We start from the raw sequence: 25,894 nt of genomic DNA on the forward strand, positions 1-25,894 counted from the left end.
GGAGGTCGGCGCAGTTGTTGCACCGTGGTGGCCGGCTGGACGACGGGGGAGCAGTCGTTCACCACAGGGGGCGAACGCAGGTCGAGGAAGGTGAGATGATGGTGCTGGGAGGTGACGCGGGCTAGCGTCGGGGCCTGGAGACCGCGAGGAGGGAGATCGGCACCGTCGTTCCTCCGCGGTGGCCGATGTGACCACTGCGGTGCCGTCGTTTGCCGTGATGTGCCTGAGCACGTCGAAGAGGGTTGAGGGAGGCTGCGGGGAGGTGGGGTGGGGTGTGGCGAGGCTTCGAGGGGCCTCCGCGACCGCGAGGAGGGGGCAGCACGCCGCTGCGGTGGCTGGCGCGACAACGACGTGGCTGCAAAATATTAGCACGGTTGGATACGGACAAAAAGGCATTTTTTACTCACCTGGCATGCCCTTCGACCTTCGAGAATAAACGTGCCGAACGTTTGCGTTCGACGGCCTGGGGGAGCGCGAGGCGGAGGGTGGAGGCCGGTGTGACGACCGGTGCGCCGTCGTTCATCGTGGTGGGCCTGCGCGCGAAGGAGACGGTCGACGGAGGGTGCAGGGAGGTGGAGTTGGGTGGGTTGAGGCTTCGAGGGGCCTCGGCGACCGCGAGAAGGGGGCAACGCGCTCCTGTCACACCGCGGTGGCTGGCGCGACAACGAAGGGGCTGCAAAATGTTAGCACGGCGGGATAGGGAGAGAAGTTTTTTTTGGACTCACCTGGAATACCCTTCGACCTCCGAAAGCAAACGTGCCGCCGAACGGTGGCGTTCGACGGCCTGGGGGAGCGCGAGGTGGAGGAAGAAGGTGTCGCCAAGGTTGATGGCGGGCTGCATCCAGTCGACCTCGAGCGGCCGCGCGATGCTGCATCGCCGTCCGCGTGTCAGTTGCCCGCGCGAACGGGCGAGGAGGGTGGAGAGGTGAGGTGCGAGGGGAGGGGCGAGGGGAGCCCAGGGCGGGCTTTGGCGACCATGTGGCAGGGGCTTCGCGCCGTCGTTGAACCGCGGTGGCCGACACGACCACCGCACCGCTGTCGTTCGTCTCCGTGGGCCTGCGCGGGTGGAAGAGGGCCGAGGGAGGGTGCGGGTTAGTGGAGGGGGGCTGCCCGGGGCCTTGGCAGACTTGTGGCGCGGCCGTCGTTGCACCGCGTGGCTGTCGTTCGCCGCCGTGAGCCTGCGCGGGTCGAAGACGGCCGATGGAGGGTGCGGGGAGGTGGAGAGAGGCTGCCCGGGGCCTCGCGGGGCCTTGGCAATGCTGTAGTTGGGGCTGCGAGCCTTCGTCGCACCGCGGTGGCTGACGCGACCACCGCGTCGCCGTCGTTCGCCACCGTGGGCCTGCGCGGTTCGAAGAGGGTCGGGAGAGGACACAGGGAGGTGGTGAGGTGTTGCGAGGGGCCTCCGCGACCGCGAGGAAGGGGCTGCACGATGTTGTTGCACCGCGGTGGCTGGCGCGACAACGACGTGACTGTAAAAAGTTAGGAGGGCGCCATAGGGACAAAGGGTTTTTTTTACTCACCTGGACTTCACTTCGACCACCCAAAACAACCGCGCCGCCGAACGTTTGCGTTCGACGGCCTGGGGGAGCGCGAGGCGGAGGCCAGTGCGATGACCGGGGCGCCATTGTTCGCTGCGGCGGGCCTGCGAGGGTCGAGGAGGGTCGAAGGAAGGCACAGGGAGCTGGAGTGCGGCATCGCGGGGCCAGGGTGACCGCGAAGACGACGTTGTGCGCCGCCGTCGCACCGAGGTGGCCGGTACGACAATGACGCCGCTGCAAAAAGTTAGCACGGCGCGATACAGACAGAAGTTTTTTCGGACTCACCTGGACTGCCTCTAGTTCTCCGAAAACAAACGCGCCGCCGAACGTTTGCATTCGACGGCCTGGGGGAGCGCGAGGTGGAGGGAGAAGGTGTAGCCAAGGAGACATGGCGCGCCAGCGCCATGTCTGGGAAGAAACCAGAAAAGACGGCAGAAACAAGCAAGATGATGAAAAGCAGAGCAACGGCGAGGAGAGTAACTCCTCGCCGTTGTGGATAGGTGTCGCGGCGGTGAGCCACGCAGGAAGACCGCGAAAGATCCAAGTCCGGCCGGCGGTTGTTCGGCGGCGGCTTTCCCACGCCCTGCTGGCCTGCGCAAATGCTCGGACTGCCGCCGTCGTTCGCTCGTTCGTTAATCCACTGATATCTTGGGTGATTAGGACAGTTATTTACCCTTACTCTACCCCGATGCCATTCCCTGCGCCTGCTCTCCCGGTAAGTCCACCTGCTACCAGTTATTACCCGATTTGGCAGCTGGCCTGCCCGTCTAGGCAAATCCCATCTACCAACATTTGTTGTGTGGACCTAGGGTGCCCGCACGCTGTTGCTCCGGGTTGCGGGTGTGTGGCTGTGTCGCGCGGACGAGGACCGAGGTGCGTTGTGCGGACATCGCGGCGTTGGAGGGGAGTCGAACGGCAGCGTTGGAGGATCCGGGGGTTCGAGAGAAGTCGAACGGCGGGATTCGAGGGGACTCAGACGGCAAGGTTCGAGGGGACACGGACGGTGGACGTGCGTGACCGTCGACGCACAATCCCGAGCCGTTGTTGCTGCGCGTCTGTAGCTGGCCCGCGCGGACGAGGATCGAGGTGCCTTGTGCTGAGATCGCGGCGTTCGAGGGGAAAGGGACAGGGGCGTTCGAGGGGAGTGGGACCGCGGCGTTCGAGAGGAACGGGGTGGCGGATGTGCGTGCCCATCGATGTAGCGTGTCGACTGCGGTGGAGGTCGTTAGCGCCGTTAGAAAAAAACCGAAAAAACAAATTTTTACTTACCTCTAGTGCACGAGCACTCTCGTGCAGGGTCATCACATACTGATGTTGGTGCTGTGAATGTGGACGCTCAGCATCCAGCTCGTGTGAATGGGACGGCGGCGTTGGAGGGGAGCGTGACAGCGGTGGTGCGTGCGTCGACGGCTCGCGCGGAAGGGGACGGTGGCATCGACGAGAGCGGGACGGCGGTGGTGCGTCCGCGTCGACCTCGCGCTCCGCGCTCCCGTGTGCTCTTGCTGGGTGCGCGGGGTGCGTGGCCTGCTCGCGCGGACGAGGACGGTGGCGTCGACAAGAGCAGGACGGCGGTGGTGGCTTGCTCGCGCGGACGAGGACGGCGGCGGATCGTTCGCGGACGGCGGGCTTCAAGTGGGTGAAGGTTGTTAGCACCGTTAAAAAAACCGAAAAAATATTTGTTTTACTCACCTACACTGCCCGAGCAGTGCTGGGCAAACTTGCGTTCAAACGCGTTGCGTTTGAGTGTGCGAGGGAGGTCCTGGTCGAGCGACCGGCGCTCGATGTTGCAGGGGAGGTCCAGGGTGCAGTCGTTCGCCACGGAGCACAAACGCGCAGGAGCGAGGGGCCAGGGGAGTGCGAGGCGGCGGTGCGATGGTGAGACCGTCGATCTCGCGCAGTCGCGCGGTGTCGCCTCGCTGTCCGCGTGTCGGCTCCCCACGCGAACGAGAAGGCTGGATGGGTGTGAGGTGAGTGTGAGAGTGCGAGGGCAGGGCCGTCGACCTCGCGCAGCCGCGCGGTGTCGCCTTGCCGTCCGCGTGTCGGCTTCCTTCGTGAACGAGGAGGTTGGAGAATGGAGGGGTGAGGGGCGAGGGGAGTGCGAGGCGGCGGTGCGGTGCGAGTGCAGGTCTGTCGACCTCGCGCAGCCGCGCGATGTCGCTTCGCCGTACGCGTGTCGGCTCCCCACGAGAACGAAAAGGGTGGAGGGTGGACGTGTGAGGGGAGTGTGGGAGTGCGAGCGCGAGGCCGTCAACCTCGTGCAGCTGCGCGGTGTCGCCTGGCTGTCCGCGTGTTGGCTCCCTGCGCGAACGAGGAGGATGGGGGACCGAGGTGGGAGGGGAGTGCGGGAGTACGGGGGGGGGGGCGGCATCGTCGCACCGCAGTGGCCGGTGCAACAACGAGGAGGCTGCACAAAATTAGCATTGTAGTGTAGGGATATGAAAAAAACTTTCGACTCAACTGGGGGTGCCCTTCGACCTCCTAGAACGAACGCGCCGCCGAACGTTTGCGTTCGACGACGTGGGGGAGCGCGAGGTGGAGGTTGGAGGTGTCGCCAAGGGAACGTGGTGCTGACGCGCCGCGTTCGAGAGCAAACTAGGAAGGGCGAGGGACAGAAGCAGGAGAAGAGGAAATAAAATCAGAGCAATGCCGAGGAGAGCCTCCTCGGTGTTGTGGAAGGGTGTCGCGGGGGTGAGCCAAGCAGGAGGAGCGCGAAGCTAAGTCCAACCGGCGCTTGTTGGGCGACGGCTTTCCCACGCCCCGCTGGCCGTTATGCTTAATCGCGGAGCCGTTACGCTGAGGGGCGGCCGCTATGCTTAGTCGCGGGCCGTTATGCTTAGTCGCAAGGCCGTTATGCTTAGTCGCGGGCCCGTTATGCTTATTAGCGGGCCAGCGTCGGGGCCTGGAGACCGCGAGGAGCGAGGTCGGCATGGTCGTTGGACCGCGGTGGCCGGCATGAGGACCGCAGTGCCGTCGTTTACTGCGGAGGGCCTCCACAGATCGAAGAGGATCGGGGGATGGTCCTGGGAGGTGACGCGAGCCAGCGTCGGGGCCTGGAGACTGCGAGGGGGGAGCCGGGCGCAGTCGTTGCACCGCGGTGACTGGTGAGATGATCGAGGTGCGGTTGTTCGCTGCAGAGGGCAAACGCGAGGCAGCGTCGACGAGAGCGGGACGGCGGTGGGTCGTTCGCGGACGGCAGGCTTCAAGTGGGTGAAGGTTGTTAGCACCGTTAAAAAAACCGAAAAAATATTTGTTTTACTCACCTACACTGCCCGAGCAGTGCTGGGCAAACTTGTGTTTGAGTGTGCGAGGGAGGTCCTGGTCGAGCGACCGGCGCTCGATGTTGCAGGGGAGGTCCGGGGTGCAGTCGTTCGCCACGGAAGGCAAACGCGCATCGAAAAGGGTAGAATGGGAGTGCTGGAAGGTGACGCGGGCCTTCGGAGGGAGCTGGAGACTGCGAAGAGGGCGCCGGGCGCCGTTGTGGCATCGCGGTGGCCGGTGCGACAACGATCAGACTGCGAAATGTTAGCACAGTGGGATAGGGACAAAAAACCTTTTGTTACTTACCTGGCATGCCCTTTGACCTCCGGAAACAAACGTGCCTCCGAACGTTTGCGTTCGACGGCCTGGGGGAGCACAAGGCGGAGGGTGGAGGCCAGTGTGACGACCGGGGCACCGTCGTTCATCGTGGCGGGCCTACGCGAAAGGAAGTGGGTCGACGGAAGGTGCAGGGAGATAGTGAGGCTTCGCGGGGCCGAGGGGACCGCGAGGAGGGGGCTGCACGCCGCGGTGGCTGGCGTGACAACGACGTGGGCAAAATGTTAGCACGGCTGAAAAACAAAAAAAATGTTTCTTTACTCACATCGGCCCCCTACAACCCTCCATAGTGAACGCGCGGTCGAACGTTCGCCTTCGATGGTGCAGGGGACCGCGAGGGGTAGAGGTCGTGTCGCTCGAGAAACGCGACACTGACGTGCTGCGTTGGACGAGAAATCAGACAGGCAGGCAGAAATGAGCTGCCTACGACCCGTTGTACGATTCGCAAGCAGCTTCGAGCCCCCTCGATGGGCGAATGGAAGAGCATTGAGTGTGGGTCAGCTTACCTCGTTCGCGCTGGTGCGTGCCCGCCCACTTCCCTCGCCTGTATCTTCACAATGACGAGGCCGTTCTTCTCGAGCGGGGTGGCACCTTGTAGCCACGACCTTCGTCTACCGGACCCTACCGCGTTCGAGGGATTTGAGTGTGCGCAACATCGGAAACGAAGGGAGAGAACTCACCAAGGGCGCGCCGGCGCGCACCCCGCCACTTCGCCCGGCTGTATCGTCGACCAAACTCTTGAACCCCTCCCCAAATCGGTAGTACCTTGAAGCCAGATGGCCAGGCTATCGGACGATATACAATATGAGGCCAGGGGTAGAGGGTGAGGACGAGAAAAAATCGAGGAGTCGAAGACGCGCGAGGTGGGAAAGTCGGCGGATTGCCGCCGGTGGCCACGGCGACCCAGATCTCCGTCGAACTGTATCTTCGGGTAGTTGGTAGATTCGATGTCGGGCGATCTTTTGAGATAGCCGAGGGACCGAAATGAGGGAGGAAGGAAGGGATACAGGGGCGGAAAGTCGGGCGGCCTAACGTAGCGTTAGGCCTGCGGCCTATAGATAGAGTGAGCACCGACTTGTGTGAGGACAAGACACTACTCAACGACAGCGTGACACTGCTCGCCCACGGGCTCGAGAAGCCCAGAATGGAGGTAGGGCTGCTAGTCATGGGCGATGACGGCGGCGTCGTGAAGTCGAAATCGTCAGAAGGGGACCGTCCCGTCGTCTTTTGCGAGCGGGGGCTCCGGTGCATCGAAATCCCGTGGTCGTTGGCATGTTCGTCCTCGCCATCCTGCGGACACACGGATCCGCAGTGCGAGCAGCACCGCAACCGCATTCGGGGAGACGGTGGCAACGCCACGCTCGGCACTGACGGGCGCGGGGTGGCGAGCACAGATACGGACTCGGCGGCACGCTGGCGCTCGAACTCCCTCACGACTCTCTCGTCTAGTCCCGGTCCCAGCTCCCGATCCATTTTCCATCCCTGCGAGGAGTCCAGAGATAAAAACTCGATGCTGGACACGTCTGAGCTTGATTCAGAATCAGGGGCAGAGTTCTGCTCGTGCACGGTCAAGGTTGCGGGCTCGGTAGATGGATAAACTTGCGGACTGCGATCGGGCGAGGAGACCACGATACTGGGCAAAGGGAACACAGATGGGAAGAAGGGAGAGGGCGAGGAGATTGCGTCTTGAGAGGACGGTGGAGGATAGTCAGGTGGAGACTCGAAGGCTAGAGCACGGTCAGTAAGTCGAAATTGACAGGACGAGAGACGTACCATCGAGAGGGCGATCACACGAGGGAGGCGAAGCGAGAGGCGGTGGCGCAGGTTTGCGCGGACGGGGAGGGTTCATCTGCAGCCTCCGCGACGAGGACGGCGGGACGGCGGTAGTGAACCTGGGCTCGTCATCGTCTCTGCGCTCGGGCCTGGACCTGTCGACTGCTCTCTTTTATGGTTTGCGAGGACGCGGAGTGTTCTGCGACGCTGCGGACGTCAGAGCGGGCAGGCCACTCATGAGCTTGAGAGAGATGCGAGAAGCATCGGATGAAAGATGTGAAGGCGGAGGCGAATGGAGAGTTGGAGAGGGCATCGTGAGTGACGAAGGGCATGGAGATGGTTAGCAAGCTCACCGTGCTTCTCCACGAGCTCACTGCAATGCTCACTACACCACTTCCGCGCATTTCCCCTTCACGTGTCGAACACTTCTTGTTTCTCTCGCCCGTTTGTCTTGGAGAACAACAGTGTGTTCAAGGAGATGCACGACGAATTCAGCCTTGACTCGCCGTCGCTTGGCGGTGTGAATGAAGGTACGAAGTTGACTGGCGCAAAGTTCGCGTCGGGGTCATCTAGATCCTCGTACTTACTAGTACGCCTCTGGCGTCTCAAAGAACAAATATTTTGCGATTAAGTCCCATGCGATGTGCCTGGTACGGTATGATCCTCGTTCTTTGCGTCGTTCGTTGGAGTTTCTAGCAGTGGGCTCGGCGCTGCACGGCCCCGTCGACGGCGAGCACCATCGAGATAGGTCGTTCATCTTCTTACAGTGGGACCTGCACGACATTGGTCGTACAAAGATTAGACATGCGAGAAGAACTTACATGGGCGGAGACCCTTAGCCGCGGCTGCCTCGAACTCCTTCTCGATGCGCAAATTCGTCTGCTCGTTCCCGAGACCACTGCGGGTCAGGTTATCAGAAAAAATTCATCCAGCAGGAGCTCCAGATATGTACAACTCGCCGTCGTGCATAATAGGTGCAGTACCCAGTGCATCCAGATCCAGACAGTCTACCAACATATTTCTAAACAACTCTCGCAAAAAAAAATTATAATAGTGCGGAGGACACACCGCTGCAGATCTCATGGCCACATGCAAGCAGGCGACCACTATTGTTCGTGAACACTGACGGGCGTACGTCAGCTAGAAACGAACGCCGCTGCAATGCAGTTACTCACGGTCACCACAGACGGGACAAGTCGGCTCAGTCTCGGCGTCCTCGTCGCAAGTCGAACTCCGCTGCACGAGCATGCGCCATGAATCTTGCATAGCCCCATTAGGGGGAATTCAACCAACTTCTATACCAGAGACACCTTTTCTTGACCTAACAGCACCATGTCGTACATAAGTCTCGGACTACAGACGCTGAGTCGACGAGAGGACATACCTCCATGACCCACTGCGCACCCAAGAGCTTGTTCGCACGGGCGACTTCCTTGTCGTTATCGCTGCTAACAACTAGCGTCGGGTCTTCAAAGCCTTCCATGAGATTCTAAAAGCCCAACGAAGCATCAACATCACGAACGGGGAACGACCCAACGACCAAAGGACATACCAGAATGACATGCGGGTGGCAGCACAACCGGCGCAAGCGCAGAATCAGGACCTGTACACCGACTGTCACTCGTCGAATTCAACGAAACCTAATCATATAAGTAGACTCACGAGCACTGCAGTATGACTACACACAGAGACAGACGAGTCAGTAGAAGAACAGCAAAGCGAGGGAGGACGCACCCCGAATGAACCTATTGATCTGGATCTGCGCTCGCTTCTCGAAGCTGTCGTAAAGCTATATCGAGTCCGCCGCGCGCAGGACCGGAGAAAGGTAAACATTTATATCAGAACCACGACCAGCCGCAGAAGAACGCACCTCCCGCTCTTCCTCGGAGAAATCGAGCATGACCAACTCGATGTCTTTCTCAGGCAACTGGAGCAACGGACGTCCTTCCTACAATCCAGGTAGGGATAATGCAATGTCAAGACTAACGAACCAAATCAAAAAATAAACTTTATACTTACCAGCTGGGCGCCCTTCATCCGTCTGAGCAGGAGCGGCTTCAGCACCTCCTGGGCGCGAAGACCTAGTATGTACCTAGGTCATGCGGTGTACGGAGCCGGGAACAAAGCGAGGCGACGTACCCGCAAGCGGCGCGTCCTCGAGCTGCACCTTCGCGATATAATACGCGTTGAAGTCTTCCCAATCGCTGAAAATCGTGTCCGTAAGCAACATCTCCAATGCAAATTGCAGGAGGCGATGACACGTACTTCTATAGACGAAAGCGCCCAAACCGGATGAGGCCGTAAATGTCCGCACTAGAGGTCCCAAGTCAGCCAATAACTCCCGCGCCAGCGAGACAATCCGCGAGTGCTTACAGTGTATTCGTGACAGGCGTGCCTGTGAGACGCCAACGGTATTTCCGAGTCGCGCGGAGCATCGCGACGGCCTTGCTCGAGCGCGTAGATCTATTCGAAGTTGGTTCGTATGTGACCAGAATATGTGACACGGAACACCGCAACGAGTCGTTGTCAAAGGTAAACAGATACGTCTTGCTACAGAATACGATTCGCGACGTCGTCGATTGCGCGCGCTGCATACAAGTGGCCATTCGGTTGCACCTGCGAGAACCTATCACGCCTCCAGCTTTCCAAAACATGCCGGGCAGCCCACACAGTCGGGATGCCGCATGCCGTCTTCTCTGTCGTCCTCGTCCTCAAGTACTCAATGACGCCGCGCAAGTCGTCGTGTGCGCGGTGCAGCTGCACTATCTCCAAATCCTCGAGACTGGGGCGCTGCTCGAGCTACCCGGTCGAGGTTCTCCTGACATTCGACGCTCAGCCCCTCGCGGGGGCCGCTGCCCTTGTCGCATGCAGCATGGAGACGCTTCACGTCCTCCACTTGGCGTGGTGTCCGCTGGGCGCGTTCGCGAACCTGACGTGGCTTGCCATTCACACGTTGCAGATGGACCGGCCTGCGGACATGGGCGTGCTCGGGGTGTTCCCCATGCTGCGCACCCTGACGCTGTGAGAGGGGGGTTCTGTTCCTGGGCGCATCGGGGGGCGAATGTTAACAAGATGTAGCCCGGCTTGAATTACGTTGAAGTACACCCGAGGGCGGCCCACCTCCAGGATCTGTCCCATGAGTCGCATCTCCCTCACGTACTCCATGATTATCGCGTTCTCCAAGTTCATCGCGTTCATTCGGCAGACGTCCCCCTTCGTGCTCGCTTGCGCGTCTAACCCGCAGGGGTGCTCGACCTCGAAAATGGAGGAGCTCGCAAGTACGGCGCAGGGGCTTCAGTTCACCTTGCGTAGTGTTGGTGCGCTAGGTCCGTACTCATACAACGCCATCGCGGACTGGATGGTGAGCCGATCCCCCACTAGTATATTTTTTGTGCGTTCATGAGTCGGCTCCGCAGGGGCGCATGACAACCCTCCGCGTCCTCCCGCTCGCTGGCTTCGCGCTGCAAACCTCGACAAGTCAGTGGGGTTCGCAGATCACGGAGTTTACGACGGTCCTTGCATCAGCGCTTGTGGAACGCTTCTCGAGACTCGCGTGTGTCGCCATCGGCGTCGTGCTGTACATGGACGCGAGCCTGACGTGGTATCGAGTCTGTGAGCACCCGAAGGGTGAGGTCCCTCTACTCGATGTGCTGTCCGACGCCGAGGGCGAGGCGGAGACCGCCCTGATGCAAGCTTTGGGTCGCGCGGCCGGAGCTCCGGTGTTTGGGGCGATAAAGCTGCAGGACCTATATGAGTTTCATTTATGCTGTGAAGCTGGTGAACGCGGACTGCATTGTATGAAATTGTTCCTTTTATCAAATCGTATATTATGGTATTGCTCCGTCTAGACTGTTCATGTGTTGAGTTTGGCTACAAATTCCAGCCTAGAAGGCAGCTTACCGGTGAAACAAGTTCTCTCCCTATCACGCGCCCCGCGCCAACCACCGGAAGAATACTAGCTTCGCTTTTTGCTTCCATGTTCGCTCCGCGCGTTCCGCTCTTCATGTCGTAATGCATAACGAATATTTTGAACAATATGCCCGGGCAAGGGAGTCATGCAAGGTAATAATGCATCCCTTCTAACGAAAGTAGAGATGGACCTCGGTGCCTCGACGCCTTACGACGTCGAAACTGTCCGATATGCCCTTCTTCACCTCCTCCGTATCTATGTTACGCATGAAAACAAGCTCAAGGCGTTGCAGCGCTAGAAAATGCTCTTCGCCCAAGATGGTGACCGCGCTCTCCGACTCGAGATTTGCTTTTCCCGGCCATAGATTTATTGTCAATTTGCGGACGTGGCTCTCGGGGTGAATCAGGCGGAGGACCTCCGGCAGAGATATGTTAAACAACCTGCGCAAGCCGAGACTTTGTAGCGCATTGCATCGATGTAGGTTCAGCTGCCGAACTGCGAGCAGCGTGAGTCGTGCTGCTACCACAGTATTGGGAGTCTTAGCACTTACGAGTGGATGGAGAAAAGGCTCCATCAAAATAGAAGTCTAAATGCTGCAAACTAGTTCGGGCGGCCTCCAATATCGCTCCCACATGGGGTGTAAATTCTGGTGATAGATCGGATTCAAAAGACCGCAGAGACGAGATAGTGGTCGACGCCAGCCACTCGAGAAAGGTCAGCGCTAGCTGTTCGTTCACAGCGACGACAGTGACATCGGTGAGTGGTGGTGGAGAACTTGTTGCGGCTGAGACAGCTCGGAAGCGTGCACCGAATGATAGACGGCGTAGTCTCGCAACCCGAAGCTGAGGCAGGGCACAGATGAGGCACTGAATTTGGTGAAAGTTGCGGAACATGCATTGGAAGAGCACCAGAGCGGTGACACAGGCAAACTGCGAAAAGCCGATAGGTATTATATCTGGATGCATCACGATGGCGTCCCATTTGATGTTCGAAATCTTCATGACCTGGACGGTCGAGCACATACGTCCAAGAACGAGGGGGAATCGATGTACCCAAGCAAGCTCTGCATCGTGCAGGTCTAGTGTGGACACCGATTTCAGAGCAGCTGCCACATGCGGGATCCTGGATGCCCTAACAAATGACTCGAAAGTTTTGCTGGATTTCAAAACGATTTCCCCGCTGTATAGATGGTAACGGCTGGCTGGAAGCCACGTCTGACAGACGAGGGAACATTTGAACAGCGCTCGCTGGTCATGATACAGAAAGTCGATGACGCGATCCGACAGCTCCGTAGGAAGTCTCGACTTCATATATATCGATCCTTAAGGTGTACGATGACGGACGGTAAGTTTTCGACCCGAGAATAAGACATGCACGACGCACCGTGGTGCACTACGCTGTGTATATGGAGTATGAAGAACGAGATGCTTCAGGAACTAGGGACTACACTTTATTTGAGATCTGATGCCTCAAGTAATTAGCGATCATAATCAAATATGACGACAGAAAATCAGCGCAGTGGTCCTTGGCTCGCAGTGGGGAAGACCGGGAGTTAATGTGAGAGAAGGTATGGGCTACGCCGTACTTGAGAGAAGGAAGGTGGGAAACGATCAGTAAAAAAATTCCTCGCAGGGCTGTTAGTAAGTTCACAGCTTGGCTGGGCGGTAGAAGTACTGATGAGTGGTCACTGGCCGGTTGACCTTTTACTACTTCGCCATCAACGTTGCCGTCAGAGCTTCCTGATCCCGGGTCTAAGCCCGCAGTAACCTTTAGTACAATCTGACTATTCCGGGAAATCTCCGGGGGAGGTGGAGGGGAGAACAGTCTCAACCAGATTGAACCTAAACATATGAGTGGTCTGAGCGGTAGAAGTATGATTCCATGGGCGCACCCACATGTGCATGCATTTCGAGAAGCTGAGCCTTGCGCCCTACAAGCCTGTCACCAGAGAGAACATTGTAAAACCGGAACAACCGCCACAACCGCCAGATCGCACCAGAGAGGGCGATTAATCGTCCCATGTGCCACTGTCCTCGCACGGGTACTTGCGGAAATGAACGCCAGTAAATTATCAGGGTCTCGCGAGATCCGCCAGTTCGCGCGTGGTCGTGGGATTAGCTGAACTTTGCCTCCGCGCCAACTCGTCGCATGAGGATTCATGTCTGCACAGATTAAAAATAACACACTCAAACGCCGACTCTGGCTATGCGCATGAAGCAAACCACAGCAACAGCGCGAGGAAAGGGCCGGAGAAGTTTGATGATGATAGGACGCGAGTTCTATATGTTGTCACCGGTACCGGTCCAACCAAAAATATATCGTTCGAAAAGCATTCGAGTGGGCGCACCTATAGATTGACGTCGCAGACCCAACATCTGCACATCTTTTCACAGACCGAGTTGACCTCATGCCATGACTTCACCTAATTATTCATCGATACCCTTCAATACTTACGCGTGATATTCAGTCGCACTGTCCTGATTACAACTTGAGGAAAGCTAGAAACAGGACAGAACAGAAAAACGTTTCGAGCGAAGAACGCAGCGCATGGAAGATCCGCCGAATGAGGGCTCTGCCACCATGTCGTGCAGACCAGGTCAAATCCAGGCATCTTGAGCATTGATACAGGAGGCAAGCTGTGGATATACGAGAAACAGCCGACGCGATGCGATTCAGGGGGAAGAACCACGCCGCTACAACTTGATAAACGAAGTATCGAACCCATAAGCGAAGTCCCAAATACAAATCTTCTGCAACAGCGGTCAATGGTCAATGGTCGGACGATCAGACAAGATCGACGACGTACCCGGTCCTCTCCGCACGAAACAATCTGTTATGAACAGCATCAGGAGCCATGAGAGCGAACGAGCAGTCAAAACGTACCTTCGCACGGTCAAAACCAACACAGAAAATCCTCCCTGTATGCCCTCCAGCCAGATCCGCGACCAGCGCACCAGTCTTGCGATCCCACACTTTCACCGTGAAGTCGTAGCTCCCGCTGACCACGAACTCCTCGCCAAGCGCCACGCTGCGCACCAGGTCCTCATGCCCGCGCCGAACATCATCCGCCGCGCGCACGACCGTACTTCCGCACATCTGGCACGGCGCCGCAGCGGTTGGCCCGGGCGCGTCAGGAGCAGTCGACCACCCCTGCGCGGATGCGATATCGAGTAGCCGCAGGTGCTTGTCTGACGAGCCGGAGAGGACGAACGGCGGCTTGTAATCAATCGACGCGATCCCGCGCCCGTGGTGATTCTCAAACGTGCGCAACAACGTTCCCTTCTCTGCGTCCCAGAGCCGCATCGAGCGATCCCCGGACGCGGACACGATGTGCGTGGAAGAGATCGAGACGGCGTTGACGGCGGCGCGATGGTCCCCAAGGATGTGCTGTGGGACAAAATCGGGAAGAGTGTATGTCCGTACTGTGCGATCTGTAAATGGACGTCATGAGCGGGACTGCTGCTGCTATATCATAAATAGAGTACAACGTACCCTTTGAACAGGTGACCAGCCGCTTATCGTCAAAGCGCACACACAAGACGCTGTCTTCGTGGTCTAAGATCACCTTGCGAAGAACATCCCGCCCGAGATCCCAGATGACGACTCTCCGGTCGCTCCCGCCGCTGACAAGCAGCCCATTGTGCGCACATACGCTGAGCACGCTGCCCTCATGCACGCCCTTAATGACACGCCGCACGGTCCCGTTGCTGAGATTCCACTCACGCACTGTGTGATCCTTTGAGCCAGTAAAGAGCACCTGCAGGCCGCAATCAGGGTAAGTGTACAGCTGCAGACAATAAATGGTGTTCGAGTGTGCGTCCCGCGTGCTGCGTGTCTGAAGGTACGAGAGGAAGTAGTTTCCTGAGAGAAAGCGATTGCGAATGTGGACGTGTGTCTGGTGGAGCAGCTTGTAGTCCGGCTTCTTGCGGTCGACGGGATTGAGGCTGAGGGAACCAGGATAGCGATTACAGGAGCTCGTGCGGGGTTTTTCCATGGGTCGATCAAAGGAAGGCGAGGTAAATATTTCGTCCACGAGCATCGAGGAGAAGCCGGAATCATCCAGTAGCATCGCGACCGCCTCCTCTGATTCTTCCTCGTCGCCCATTCCCTCGTCGTCCATGTCATCGTAGTCGCACACATCATCGTGATTGTCCAGCTTGTATGGAAAGCGCCATTCCCAGTTTTGTTGGGCGCAGAGCCGCTTCCAGAGTGTCTGATCGTCCGTCAAGGTGTGCCATCTCCGGCTCACGAGGGCGCAGGAAAGGAGCGAGGTATAAGGAAGATGTGAAAAGACTTGGATGGCAACTTCGTCTGGTAGCAGCTGGTAGAGAACGGTTGATCATGAGGAACAAGCCAGATCAGCAGAATCGGAACGTACGCCAACAACGTCGAGCTGCAACAGAGGTGCTATCCTTCGCTGCACAACCGCCAAACTTGAGCGTGGTAGAGAGGCCAACAGGCTGTATGCGAGCTCTGAGCAAAGGAAAACTGGATTTAGTGACCTGGATGCGAGCACCGGCGGCGGCACACGCACCCTCACGCTCACGAATGGAGGTCCCCGTCTCCCGTACGACTGCACTGTCTAAACCTCCCCGCCAGTGAACCGCTTCGTCCTGTGCATCAGTGAATCCCTCATCGGTCACGACAATCATTTTGGTCTGAGGTCGAACGATGGATACGGATGCGATATCTGTCGCTGTTGTTGTCGGGAGACAATACTGATGGCGCTCGCCCGAGCGCTTACGGCCGCCCCACGCCACTACTGCCTCACATTCGAGGCTCTACACAATCCCTGAAGTCTGCTAGTTGACTATGAGAGTTATGCACATGGAGTTGAGCTATTATCAGAGTGACAAAAAATGATACAAATTAGGGCGGCCGAATCTGAACAATTGCACGAGCAGACAGCCTGGATTACGAATCTATGCACCGAACTTCTCCATCGGAGGGCCTGCAGGAGGCTCCTTAAGTGGCGGTAACGTCGTTACGTGGTAAAGTCTGGGAATAAGAATTGTCCACGATGTTCCCCGTTATGCTATCTCTCCGGTCTCCAAGAACTTGTCGAACTCTTTCATCGCCGTCTCGTCCTACAGACATTCACAAGTCAACGCTCTCAGACGAGGCCAAACCAGAAGACAGAACAGATCACACGCACCCCAAGAAGTGTCCTCCTGACTGTCTTCCTAAATCTCGCAGCTGCTGCTTGCCTCTCAGTGTATTGCTCATGCCGCGTCTTCAGCCTTGCTAATTCGTCTTTCATCAACGCAACCTCGCCCTCCGATTTCTGTAGCATATACTGCAGCGTCGAGATGGTCTGTGCATCCCTGTTAACGTTGCGAGTGTGGCGCGATTTCGCGGTTCTCACTGCCTCAGGTCGCCCGTAGCAAGCAGAGTAACAAAGAAGCTGGAGGATATCTACCTTCTCGGGGAACCATAGAGGCTGACAGCAAGGAACTGAGAATTTGAAGACAACGGAGGACTCGGAATGTGTAAGAGGATGTTTTGCACGAGTAAACGAGGAGGTAAATCAGGAACTGGACAAGTCACCCACGCGCTGAGCGCTCATTGGTATTGGGCGCGTCTCGTCACGTGTGACGCGTTTCGCGGGCGGTGGCTGATGGGCAGCTGCATAAACTCTCCTTCATACACGTTTCAGCCTTGCTACACAACACTGTTACTACTGATTTGTGAAGTATACGGATCGAGTTTACTACTCGCTGACATATAGCGCCTTGTTCGAGAAGAGCGTACGCAACAATATATTAAAATACTATGTCCAATATCTGTCTAGCAGAGCGCAGGTATCAGCCAGCAATATGCTCAGCCGTGTAACAGCGACGACGCAAGTGTCCACGAACCCGGGGGAGAACCACAGGAAAGGGCTGCAATGTCCGTGTTACTACGCGAGCCTAGAAATGGGCCCAGCAGAAACAGATAAGTAAAAAGCCTCCAGAGGGAACACGAGACGTACCTATCGTTAAAAAATAATAAATAGCAGTAAAGAGCGGCTGGATTATCGTCTTGTCGTTGTCATCGCATATCATGAGCGTCGTTGCTGCGTAGGCTATGCAAGGAGGGAGAGGCAGTCGCCGTCCATCAGTGGACGCAGAATTGGGGGATCACGCCCTTCTCATCCGGAGCGCTGATGCGTTGCACCAGACACCACCCGTCCTCGTACTCCTCCAGCATGCGCAGCGTCTCGCCGAGCCTGATAGAGAGCTCGTCGGAAAGCGACGGAACGAATGTGTTCAGCACCGTCACGATGCGCGGCAGGTCTGCCGGCGGCTGGAGGCCGTTCGAGATCTTGGACGACATCGTCGACGGGCGCGACTTGCCCTCGGGACCGAACGACGCCGTGCGTGGCGTGGGGACGATGGGAGACTGCGAGTGCGAGTGCTCCTTTGAGAGGGAGTCGATTCCCGGAGGGCGCGCGGTGATGGGGATGGAGATTGGTGGCGGGACCTGCCCCGAGGTGGCGTTCCCGCTCACTTGGTAGGTCGGCGGCGGCGAGGGCATCTGCACGAACGTCTTCACCGTCTTCATGCTTGCGGTGTGCTTGCCGGGCAGGAGCACGTTGACCTCCCTGCTGGTATCCATGCCGCCCTTCTCCAGTCCAGGTGTCGAAGGTGTGTCGTTGAAGTAAAGGGGTACCGCCTTCCGGAACGTCTTACGCATGGACGCAATATTGATCGTGCGGGACGCGGCGCCAGTGCGAGCGCGGACTTTACGCCGTCTCCAAACTCCAATCCTCCAAGCGACGACACCTGCGCGGTGTTAGAAACGACAGAGCTAATCCCAGACGTTCGAAGTGCTGACCGATGACTAGGAGTCCGAATATGACCACCAAAACTGCCAAAGCTTTGGTCGCGGGCGTCAGCTCGTGATCATCATGGTGGCTGCTTTCAGCGGTGGGAGTGGCGGTGGCCGTTAATGTTGAGGCCGAGGCACTTGACGGGTCTGCGCGTAGGTGAACGGCATGACGAGCTTGACTGCGCGGGTACGCGCGACTAGAGTTGAGTACGGCCATATATAAGTTGAAAAAAAAGAGGACAAAGCGAGCGGACAGAAATAAGGCTAATAAACCGGGAATACGAGTAGTGTGCCGGGGAGAAGAGGAGAGGGGACGAGCACACAACGAGGTCGGTGCACGTATATATCAGTAGACTGCATCAATCGTGTTACATTAGGCGAAAACCCCATCACTCGTTTCAGCCGCAACATGTATAAGGAGCGCGGTTTGCTGTGGCGGACACAGCCATCACGCCTCCCTAAATGTAGAGCCAGACTCATCAGAGGTCCACGAGGATGACTACAGCTGCCTACTGAAACCGCCGTTGAAAGGACGACGCGTCCACATACGTTTTCGACCAAACGAGTTAAATAGTGTCTAGCAATAAAGTCGATATAGCACGATGCAAGGACCTGGCTCCCTCTGTAGGGATGTATGTACTTAACGAACTTCGAACGATCATCTCCACAGTTACAGGGGGTATAGATCTTGCCGACTCTCCAGCTAACGAGTAGAGTGCCTCAGCTGCGATGGCCATCTTTTCGTCAGTAGTGAAGGGGATGAAAGGCAGCACAGTCGTGATTCGGGAGGATAGCGATGCCTGTCACAGATATAACGAATCAGTAAATCCTGACGCGATCCAATACAATTGACTCACTCCGAGGCGCTGAGAGACGCACGGTCGCAGCATAGCCATGAGGTCGACGTACTCCTCCCGCGACAGCTGAATGTCAGGGTTAACGCGGTCGGCGTGATGCTCGAAGACCAGGTCGTGCCCGATGTTGGACGTCCCTAACCAAATGACACGAGAGACGTCGACATGGCGACGACCTGCCTCAAACGAACATCGGCCTGCATCTGCACTTCAGCACACTAAATGTAGTGTCAAACGAGGAGATACGCACCAAGCTCCCAGGGCATCAGGAGCGAAGATAGGAATTTTTCATTTTCCGTCTTCTCGATCTCCTGCAAGTCCGACGTCAGATGATGTATATAACTGTTCCTGATGACGGAGTACGGACATCGAGAACGACAACACAGCGCTTGCCCTCATTACTGATCAAGAACTCCGCGAGCGTGCATGGCGAGGGAGCCTGCGGTATTATCAACATTCGATACGGCATCGAACAACAGGAGCACTTACTTCGTACGGGCTCATGGAATAGCTCCGCCATATATCATGGGTGGACTGCAGCGTCGTCATGTTCACGGTATGAGTAGGCACATCAAGCAGCGAGCCGACTATGGGAAAATCGTGAGCCATTACTACTTCACAAAGCACCAAGCATGCAGCACGCACACTTCCGCGCGAGAAGACTTTTCCCATGCCCGCTCGGACCTGTAGGGATATCATTTAAACTGAAACCTATCCAGAGCTTCAGATTTAGGCGACATACCACATAACATCACGACGATGGGTGCCATAGACGGCATGCTGAGGACCCGAAAGAGCTGTTCAAGCGCACGGTCTTGGCCAACCATGTCGTATCTTACTCTTGCTAGCGGGCGAAATGCGGAGCGGTGGATCAATGCAGAGGTGCGTCGAGTCTGCGGAGCTTCAGCTCGCGCGATATAATACCTTAGATGGCATAAAACTCGAATTCCCTTGGTCAACAAGCCAGTAAAACACCCACCTTGTGGCAGCGTCAAATTGATCCAAAACACTAGCGTGCGCAGGCGAAGAAGATTCGCTACCATGCTCGGAAGAGGACCCATGCGCATGTGCAGAGGCAAAACCTTTGAGCACAGACGGATCAGCGCCATACGCCAGTAACAGCTTGACCATCTCCATTTTGTGCTGGAGCTGGCTCGACGTGAGCGTGAACGCAAGCGCAGACTGCGCACCGACGTTATCGTTCGGACCCGCCTCCCCGCTCTCCAGCACGCGCTGTACTTCTTCAACATTGTCGCTAGCAAGCGCAAAGAGAAGCGTAGGGCGCGGAGTCGCGATGGCGTGCACAGGCGAGCGCAGGATGGACTGTGGACGCGATTGCGCAGGGGCAGAGAATGGTACAGGAGCGAAGGAAGATGCCGGTCGCTGGAAGGTGTCCTCGAATCTATCGTCCCCTTCGCTGTGGTCGGACTCCTCCGCGGTCTCATACAGGACACTGGGTTCGGACAGACGGCTATCCGAGCGATGATATCTCTCCATATGAGAGTACCGTCTGGATGATATGCTGGACAAGCGGGAATCGCGCTTCCACGAAGAATGGTGATCAACGGGGGCTGAGAGCGGAGAATTGCCAGGACTTGAAGGGGCGACATTGTGGGTCAGAAGGGTATTGCCGATGCGAGGTGGTATGAAACTTGAACGACGAGATGATAGCTACATGGTGGGCGATGAATTTGGTCTGCGTTACGCTATAAGAGAGAGCTACACTTACCAAACGATTATTAGATATGGAATATTCTGATGATACAGTGGGAGATGATGGTGAGTATGCTGTGAAAAGCCAGGTCAATACAAGTCATGCCAGTAGTTACAAGGTATGCCCACCAGTGGTGCCAGTCGTTAAAGGTGGAGGAATGCTGAATGACGCCAAAGATGATCCGAGAGAAGAGGAGCTATTTAGAAGCATGGACTGGGCAAGCAACGTGTCAGGACTGCGCATATGCAAGGGTTGCGGATCCTCATGCTTACCAGCCGTAAAGGCTTGAGCTTCCTGGAGCTCGAAGAAAAGCACTGATCAGGAGACAACACAACCTGTAAATCACTGGGTTGTGGCCTGTCGTGAGATTTCGGGCAAAAACCAACCAATGGCGTGGGCCTTGGTCGCGCAACGGAGAAGTCGTTCGATGTGTTCGAACGTTCCTACGATTTCCACCATCGGTCATTGTGAACAACACCGAGATGAGCGTGCTTACCGCGATCGAATGTCGGAAGCCAAACGGCACTTTGGTGGATGCTCGTTTCTCCCACACCGCTTCCAAATTCTCATGCTGAGTATGACTCTCAGCAGGACACTGCTGAACGAGGGACTTAGGCGTCTCTCCGTCCAAGGCACGCGAGATTCGCGCTGAGAAGGGCGAGCCAAGAGTTGTCGGCGGCGCTCGCGACACCTCCGGGGAGAAGACCTTCGTTGATAAATCAGATGGGCCGGCCTTAGTCAGAGTCTCGCCACGCGGAGGCGACTGAAGAACCGCGCGAGATGATGTAGGATCCGGAATCATGTCGGAGTAGTACCCGTCATAGAGGACTTGCACGGAATCGTCACCTGGCGGGCTCAACAGCACCGCCTGTGGAGGCTGGGCGATTTCAGTTGTCATGACATGAAGGACTCCATCGCTCAGCTGTTGCTCCGGTGAGGAAAGATTGAAAGTCGGCGTCTCCTCAGGATACGTAGGGTCGCACTCAATTTCAAGGGGTATCTCGCCATCGGTGGGTATGGACTCATCGAAGCCCTCGTCTTGCTGGTCTTCATGAGTGAACGGAACGTCCTCATTGACGTCGGATGGATGAGACGAATGTGTGCGTGGAAATGCTGCGAACGTAGGCGAGAATAGCGCCGTAGTAGGCGGTGCCGTGCCAGGCTGCAACGACAGTATGCGCGAAGACGGAGAACCAAATGGCGAGGACAGAAGCGACAGTGTGGACACCCGTCTAGGGCTGCGAGGCGGAGAACTGAGGAAAGGAGACGGGCCGATCCAGCCGTCCGCGTATCCGGAGTCGATCGAATCCTCCCGGTGGACTAACTGGTCGTGCGGGAGACAGATGGGTGGTGCACTAGTGATTTCAATGGGTGAAAGAAGACCGAGACTGAGGGTGTCCTTCGGGACAGGTTCAGCGGTGGTGAAAGATGGAAGCTGAGAACGGGAGAAGCGTGTAATGGTCCGTTCTACGTCCTCATCGACGTCCTCCTCCCCCTCTTCGCTAATAAGAGTCTCCAAAGGGTCAGTTAATACCGCAGAAGAGTCGGTAGATGAGTTAACGAGTGTGGCAGACCCTTCGGACGTAAGAATCTCGTCCAGCTTAGCAGATTCGTCGGAAGTATGAGAGACTTCGACAATATCCTCGCCAGAAGAGACAGCAGAATCTAAATTCAAAGAGTTGAGCGTTTCATCCACCAGGTCCTCAGCAGCATCGTCCTCCTCGTCCTGCACAATCACGTCTCCGAGGGCAAGTAGAAGGCTGGACATGCGCGGAGAACGTGGCGGCGAACGGATGCGCACCGCCCCACGCTTGGCAGACATAAAACCGGGAGAGTCGGTTGAAGCGGGAGTGTGGTCCACGGCGGAAAGAGAAATGCTCTCGGGCCGTTTGACGGAAACGTTGTGCAGAAAGTTGCATGAATCGGCGAAAAGGCAGCGGCCTTGCGAATAAAATGGACATGGTCGAGCTGCACGATCCCGTACGTTCAACGCCCAGCGCACGAACGAGGACGTGTCACTCACATCTCTGCTTCCATGGGGGGTCTGCAGCACTCATAGGCAGAACATGGAACGCGGGGAGCGCAAGTATCTTCGGCGCTGATAGTGGCAACCGTGGTAAATCAGTGGGCTATGTGTACGAAGGTTGGGCGAACATACAGGGTGCATATAGGACGCGGAAGGCGGACGCTGTGAGCTCGTCGTCAACGCTGTCTAGCTCGACGCGAAGAATCTTGGGCTCGTTGCCGCCCCACCACCACGACAAACGGGCCGAGCAAGGAGAAACTTATGTGCTTAGCGCCCGCCTGAGGGTCCGACTGCAACCGCTTGCGAGATTCGTTTCTACGCCGTCGGGTCCGGAGTAACTAATGATCCGTTGAGGTGACTTCAACAGCACAGTATAGCGTACATAGAAATCAGTGTAATTCGCACTATGTAACATTGCACTGCGTGTTTGACTTCTTCGGTTCTACCCTCTATAGGCTCGCCATCCCCGCGCATCAGGCTTCCCCTTCCTGCACACGCACTACACAAAATGTGTAAGATTGTCGGTTTCTAGAGCTCGGATCCCAACCTAGAGAGAAAGTATGCAAAGCGCGAAACCCGTCAATTGGAATGTTACGCATGTCCAGGTTACGAATAAAAGTAGGGTATTGAGAAGGCCGCAACCAGCGCAAGGATGGCGAACGCGATGGCGAAGTAGGATCTCGAACGAGGGCCGTCCAGAACTGCACGTTGCTGCGGAATGGTTGCGTATGATGGAAGGGGGACGCGAGACGGAGAAGGTATGTACTCGATGAGCTGTACGTACCCGATAGACTTCAGGCCATGCACACTGTGAACGCCAGTCAACAGGCGCGGTCATCCTGAGAAATAAACCGGAACTCACTAATAACCCTGCAAATTACGGGAGGTCTCTTCCTCCATGCCTAGTGGCACGCCGTTCAATGCCCACGTCACTGTTGTCGAGTCTGTCGACTGCTCCAGAGTCGTCGTCAGCGTCGCGGCGTGTCCTGTGTCATCATCAGGAACACTTTCTTATAGACACTTCGGAAATACTCACCTTCTGGCCACGTTGGGCTCTGCAATGCCCACGTCTGAACAATCTCCTTCGGAGGCGTCAGCGAGACATATTTACCCTTCACTCCACCGCCAAATAAGCTATACTCCGAGTCCGGTTTGGCAGCAGACTGTAAGACGGTCAGTAGCCATCATAAATCACAACAACATCGGAGATGACGTGCCTGAGCAGGCGCGCGCGTCCACGTCGGTGTCCGCTTCTCATCTGTGAGGAGGCCGAACAAGTCATCCGCCGCGGCCATAAACGTCGCCTTCACAGTGACCGTCGTCGTGTTCACCTTGGCCGCAGCTTTCGGTTCGGGCTTCTTCGAGGGGGGTGGTACCTTGGAGACGGGCGTGGATGTTCCTGACGTGGACGCTGCTCCAGGCGCAGGCGTGCCTGTGCGACTGGCGTTGGCGCTGACGGTCAGATCTTTACCGTGCGTCTCGACAATGGCTTGCGCAAACTCGGCGAATTTCTCCTCGAGGGCAATTGGTAAAAGGGCCTTAGCCAACGCGAAGACGGTGTCGACAGCGGGCGAAGAAGCGGTCGTGAGGCTCCATTCATACTGCGAAACTACAGTCAGTATGCGAGTATGAGCTACGAGGGGCCGTCACCATAGGGAGATCAATAGGCGTATTCATTTTTCCACTCCCAAATAACGGAGTGGGGATGTAGCTGAATGACGCGGCTGTGAATGGCATATCTCTAACGGTAAAATTAAAACTCTTATGTTCATTTGCAGCGCACAGAAGTTCGAATAATCCGCATAACATTGCAAAGCGAGACTAGTCTGTGTGGGACAACACGATTGCCTCAGAATTAAAGTCCAGATCTCCCAGCGAGGAGAACCGCTACCGAGGTCCGGATACACTCTAGCGAAGACGCGTAGTGGGATATATTCGCAGCCCAGACGGTTCGGTAGGCCGGGGGGGGGGGGGGGGGGGGTGTTCCTGTGGCGGACTCGAATGCGGAAGGGATTTGGTAAAGATGGACTACGAATATATTCCAACACAGACGGAATATGCAAGAAAAGCAAAACGCATTGAGCAGGAGGAGATGTTTGAGAATACACGCACCGCATAGTCAGACAACTTATCAAGCGTAACCTCATGCGAGACTTCTGGAATAGTCAGGTTCCCCGTCACCTCGGTTCCATCCGCCGCAATGCCAGACCACTGCAATTCTACCTTGCAATCGTAGATCGTGATCAGTCTGCAAGCTATGCTCAGTTGACATGTGTCCGAGAACAAGCAGAACGCGTACTTTGACTTCCGCTGACCGAGCTCCACGTCACCGTCCACGTCCACGACCTTGGAGATTGACACCTTCTCTCCGGTAGTGCCCCCCACGGCGATCGTCGTGAGTTCACGCTCAAACCACGCCTTGGCCCAAGGCGTCACGGTCTTGTTCTTCCAGTGCCAATTTGCCGTGCTCGGCGCCATGCTCGGTGGGATCGCGGCCATCGTGTAAGAGTGCTGGAACGATTGCAGAGTCAGATGCAGAGGTCAGATACCCTGCAGGACGTGTTAGAGTCGACCAGGAAATTTATTGCGTAGAAGTGATGATGCTCCCGAACTTTCCAGTGACTTCGCACAAGCGCTTACCATCGGCGCTCGCCGAGTATGCTGAGCGCTTACTCGCACCTGGCACGAATGTCTGAGTTCCATCTGTTTTTGAGTAAATAATCGTACAACTGACGTACAGTATGTGAGATACAGTATTATACGTAGTTGGTACACATACACAGCACAATTTCACAACGCTGGTCGGTCACCCGCTTGAAGACGCAGGACTCGAAGATAGTATATGAAGAACGGGAGTTTCCTCAGGGATGTCTGATTCCAGCCGTCGCATTTGAGGCCATGCATTATCATCCTGCGCAGGAATACGATGTGGGGATACGACGTCAGCTGAGCTATAGAAGGACACCGTCAAGGCGACGAAACGCACCCCCCGAGCTGCTCTCCGAATAACATCCCACTCCTCATCGGATTCCGCCTCCAAAGATGCTCGTTCACGCTTGTAACGCTCCTTCATCTCTTTGATCCGCTCCCTGAGGTCGGCGACCTCCATCTCGGATGTGACCAGTAAACGTTGCAGGTCTGATATTGTCACGTCTCGTTTGCCTGCTCGGCGCACTCTCTCAGAGCTCGCTGTGAGAAACGGCTCGTAAGCTCAATGAGGAATGCAGTCAGAATCCCCCCCGGGAGCAGACCTTTAGGCATCTCCCATTAGTCGGTGTATGGAACGGAAACACGTATCTCCACGAGCAACTGGACTCAACGATGGTTGTTGTAGATGATACAACAGAGCGAGTAGGTATATGCAGTAAGGGTAAGCAAGGAGACAACAGAGCAAGGGCCACCGTGAACGCGTTTGTCACATGCTGGCGTTTCTCCGGGTTTCGCGGACTATCACAGCGAAGCATACTTGCCTTGATACTGGCAAAGAACCACCCCACTGGATTAGGCAGAGCTGATCCTCGAGCTCAGGCCTTAAGAATAACGACGAGCGACAATTGAGCTCAGCGAATAACGTGTTAAGCGCACGAGAAACTCGGCGCCAACTCCACCGCATCACTCTGCCATCTTGGTTTCGTCATCTTTCGATCGTGAATACTAGCTGTTGGTACCTTCATC

General features: G+C 56.6%; 13 protein-coding genes across 13 annotated transcripts; 2 read left to right on the forward strand and 11 right to left on the reverse strand.

Moving 5' to 3' along the window:
- Positions 1-407: 407 nt before the first annotated feature.
- Positions 408-1,928, reverse strand: SCP_1900010 (hypothetical protein; the record flags this gene model as incomplete). Its single annotated transcript, XM_027765264.1, has 4 exons — positions 408-673; positions 726-1,469; positions 1,521-1,772; positions 1,824-1,928. Coding segments are annotated over 4 exons (1,367 nt in total), but the record flags the coding sequence as incomplete, so codon positions are not given.
- A 946-nt stretch (positions 1,929-2,874) lies between these two features.
- SCP_1900020 (hypothetical protein) lies at positions 2,875-6,981 on the reverse strand (the record flags this gene model as incomplete). The annotated part of the gene is made up of 14 exons (XM_027765265.1): positions 2,875-3,164; positions 3,228-3,297; positions 3,365-3,942; positions 3,997-4,130; positions 4,264-4,558; positions 4,629-4,735; positions 4,799-5,050; positions 5,103-5,328; positions 5,398-5,503; positions 5,560-5,584; positions 5,639-5,753; positions 5,813-6,184; positions 6,230-6,859; positions 6,906-6,981. 14 exons carry the CDS (start codon positions 6,979-6,981, stop codon positions 2,875-2,877), a joined length of 3,276 nt encoding a protein of 1,091 aa, XP_027621066.1.
- A 677-nt stretch (positions 6,982-7,658) lies between these two features.
- SCP_1900030 (hypothetical protein) lies at positions 7,659-8,171 on the reverse strand (the record flags this gene model as incomplete). Its single annotated transcript, XM_027765266.1, has 5 exons — positions 7,659-7,678; positions 7,727-7,803; positions 7,858-7,912; positions 7,974-8,027; positions 8,081-8,171. The coding sequence occupies 5 exons, from the start codon at positions 8,169-8,171 to the stop codon at positions 7,659-7,661; spliced, it is 297 nt and encodes a 98-aa protein (XP_027621067.1).
- Positions 8,172-8,178: 7 nt separating this feature from the next.
- Positions 8,179-9,511, reverse strand: SCP_1900040 (hypothetical protein; the record flags this gene model as incomplete). Its single annotated transcript, XM_027765267.1, has 9 exons — positions 8,179-8,226; positions 8,290-8,394; positions 8,458-8,519; positions 8,640-8,694; positions 8,776-8,853; positions 8,925-8,986; positions 9,045-9,109; positions 9,195-9,218; positions 9,279-9,511. The coding sequence occupies 9 exons, from the start codon at positions 9,509-9,511 to the stop codon at positions 8,179-8,181; spliced, it is 732 nt and encodes a 243-aa protein (XP_027621068.1).
- A 71-nt stretch (positions 9,512-9,582) lies between these two features.
- Positions 9,583-9,930, forward strand: SCP_1900050 (hypothetical protein; the record flags this gene model as incomplete). The annotated part of the gene is made up of 1 exon (XM_027765268.1): positions 9,583-9,930. One exon carries the CDS (start codon positions 9,583-9,585, stop codon positions 9,928-9,930), a length of 348 nt encoding a protein of 115 aa, XP_027621069.1.
- Positions 9,931-10,041: 111 nt separating this feature from the next.
- Positions 10,042-10,753, forward strand: SCP_1900060 (hypothetical protein; the record flags this gene model as incomplete). The annotated part of the gene is made up of 2 exons (XM_027765269.1): positions 10,042-10,266; positions 10,322-10,753. The coding sequence occupies 2 exons, from the start codon at positions 10,042-10,044 to the stop codon at positions 10,751-10,753; spliced, it is 657 nt and encodes a 218-aa protein (XP_027621070.1).
- A 231-nt stretch (positions 10,754-10,984) lies between these two features.
- SCP_1900070 (hypothetical protein) lies at positions 10,985-11,816 on the reverse strand (the record flags this gene model as incomplete). The annotated part of the gene is made up of 2 exons (XM_027765270.1): positions 10,985-11,310; positions 11,366-11,816. The coding sequence occupies 2 exons, from the start codon at positions 11,814-11,816 to the stop codon at positions 10,985-10,987; spliced, it is 777 nt and encodes a 258-aa protein (XP_027621071.1).
- Positions 11,817-13,508: 1,692 nt separating this feature from the next.
- Positions 13,509-15,467, reverse strand: SCP_1900080 (F-box/WD repeat-containing protein; the record flags this gene model as incomplete). The annotated part of the gene is made up of 6 exons (XM_027765271.1): positions 13,509-13,565; positions 13,622-13,645; positions 13,699-14,246; positions 14,308-15,136; positions 15,194-15,288; positions 15,350-15,467. 6 exons carry the CDS (start codon positions 15,465-15,467, stop codon positions 13,509-13,511), a joined length of 1,671 nt encoding a protein of 556 aa, XP_027621072.1.
- A 378-nt stretch (positions 15,468-15,845) lies between these two features.
- Positions 15,846-16,250, reverse strand: SCP_1900090 (hypothetical protein; the record flags this gene model as incomplete). Its single annotated transcript, XM_027765272.1, has 3 exons — positions 15,846-15,902; positions 15,971-16,179; positions 16,235-16,250. 3 exons carry the CDS (start codon positions 16,248-16,250, stop codon positions 15,846-15,848), a joined length of 282 nt encoding a protein of 93 aa, XP_027621073.1.
- Positions 16,251-16,911: 661 nt separating this feature from the next.
- Positions 16,912-17,842, reverse strand: SCP_1900100 (hypothetical protein; the record flags this gene model as incomplete). The annotated part of the gene is made up of 2 exons (XM_027765273.1): positions 16,912-17,579; positions 17,632-17,842. 2 exons carry the CDS (start codon positions 17,840-17,842, stop codon positions 16,912-16,914), a joined length of 879 nt encoding a protein of 292 aa, XP_027621074.1.
- Positions 17,843-18,191: 349 nt separating this feature from the next.
- Positions 18,192-22,250, reverse strand: SCP_1900110 (predicted protein; the record flags this gene model as incomplete). Its single annotated transcript, XM_027765274.1, has 13 exons — positions 18,192-18,425; positions 18,483-18,676; positions 18,730-18,790; positions 18,847-18,918; positions 18,969-19,066; positions 19,125-19,163; positions 19,222-19,403; positions 19,459-20,150; positions 20,209-20,267; positions 20,322-20,406; positions 20,466-20,636; positions 20,690-22,161; positions 22,217-22,250. 13 exons carry the CDS (start codon positions 22,248-22,250, stop codon positions 18,192-18,194), a joined length of 3,393 nt encoding a protein of 1,130 aa, XP_027621075.1.
- Positions 22,251-22,747: 497 nt separating this feature from the next.
- On the reverse strand, positions 22,748-24,718 carry SCP_1900120 (Uncharacterized protein; the record flags this gene model as incomplete). Its single annotated transcript, XM_027765275.1, has 7 exons — positions 22,748-22,766; positions 23,004-23,027; positions 23,082-23,205; positions 23,256-23,382; positions 23,437-23,820; positions 24,332-24,467; positions 24,519-24,718. 7 exons carry the CDS (start codon positions 24,716-24,718, stop codon positions 22,748-22,750), a joined length of 1,014 nt encoding a protein of 337 aa, XP_027621076.1.
- A 307-nt stretch (positions 24,719-25,025) lies between these two features.
- On the reverse strand, positions 25,026-25,480 carry SCP_1900130 (hypothetical protein; the record flags this gene model as incomplete). The annotated part of the gene is made up of 3 exons (XM_027765276.1): positions 25,026-25,130; positions 25,206-25,408; positions 25,471-25,480. The coding sequence occupies 3 exons, from the start codon at positions 25,478-25,480 to the stop codon at positions 25,026-25,028; spliced, it is 318 nt and encodes a 105-aa protein (XP_027621077.1).
- Between the last annotated feature and the right edge of the window lie 414 nt (positions 25,481-25,894).

This window comes from Sparassis crispa (genome assembly GCF_003851025.1).
Source record: "Sparassis crispa DNA, contig_000018F, whole genome shotgun sequence".
NCBI lineage: Eukaryota > Fungi > Basidiomycota > Agaricomycetes > Polyporales > Sparassidaceae > Sparassis > Sparassis crispa.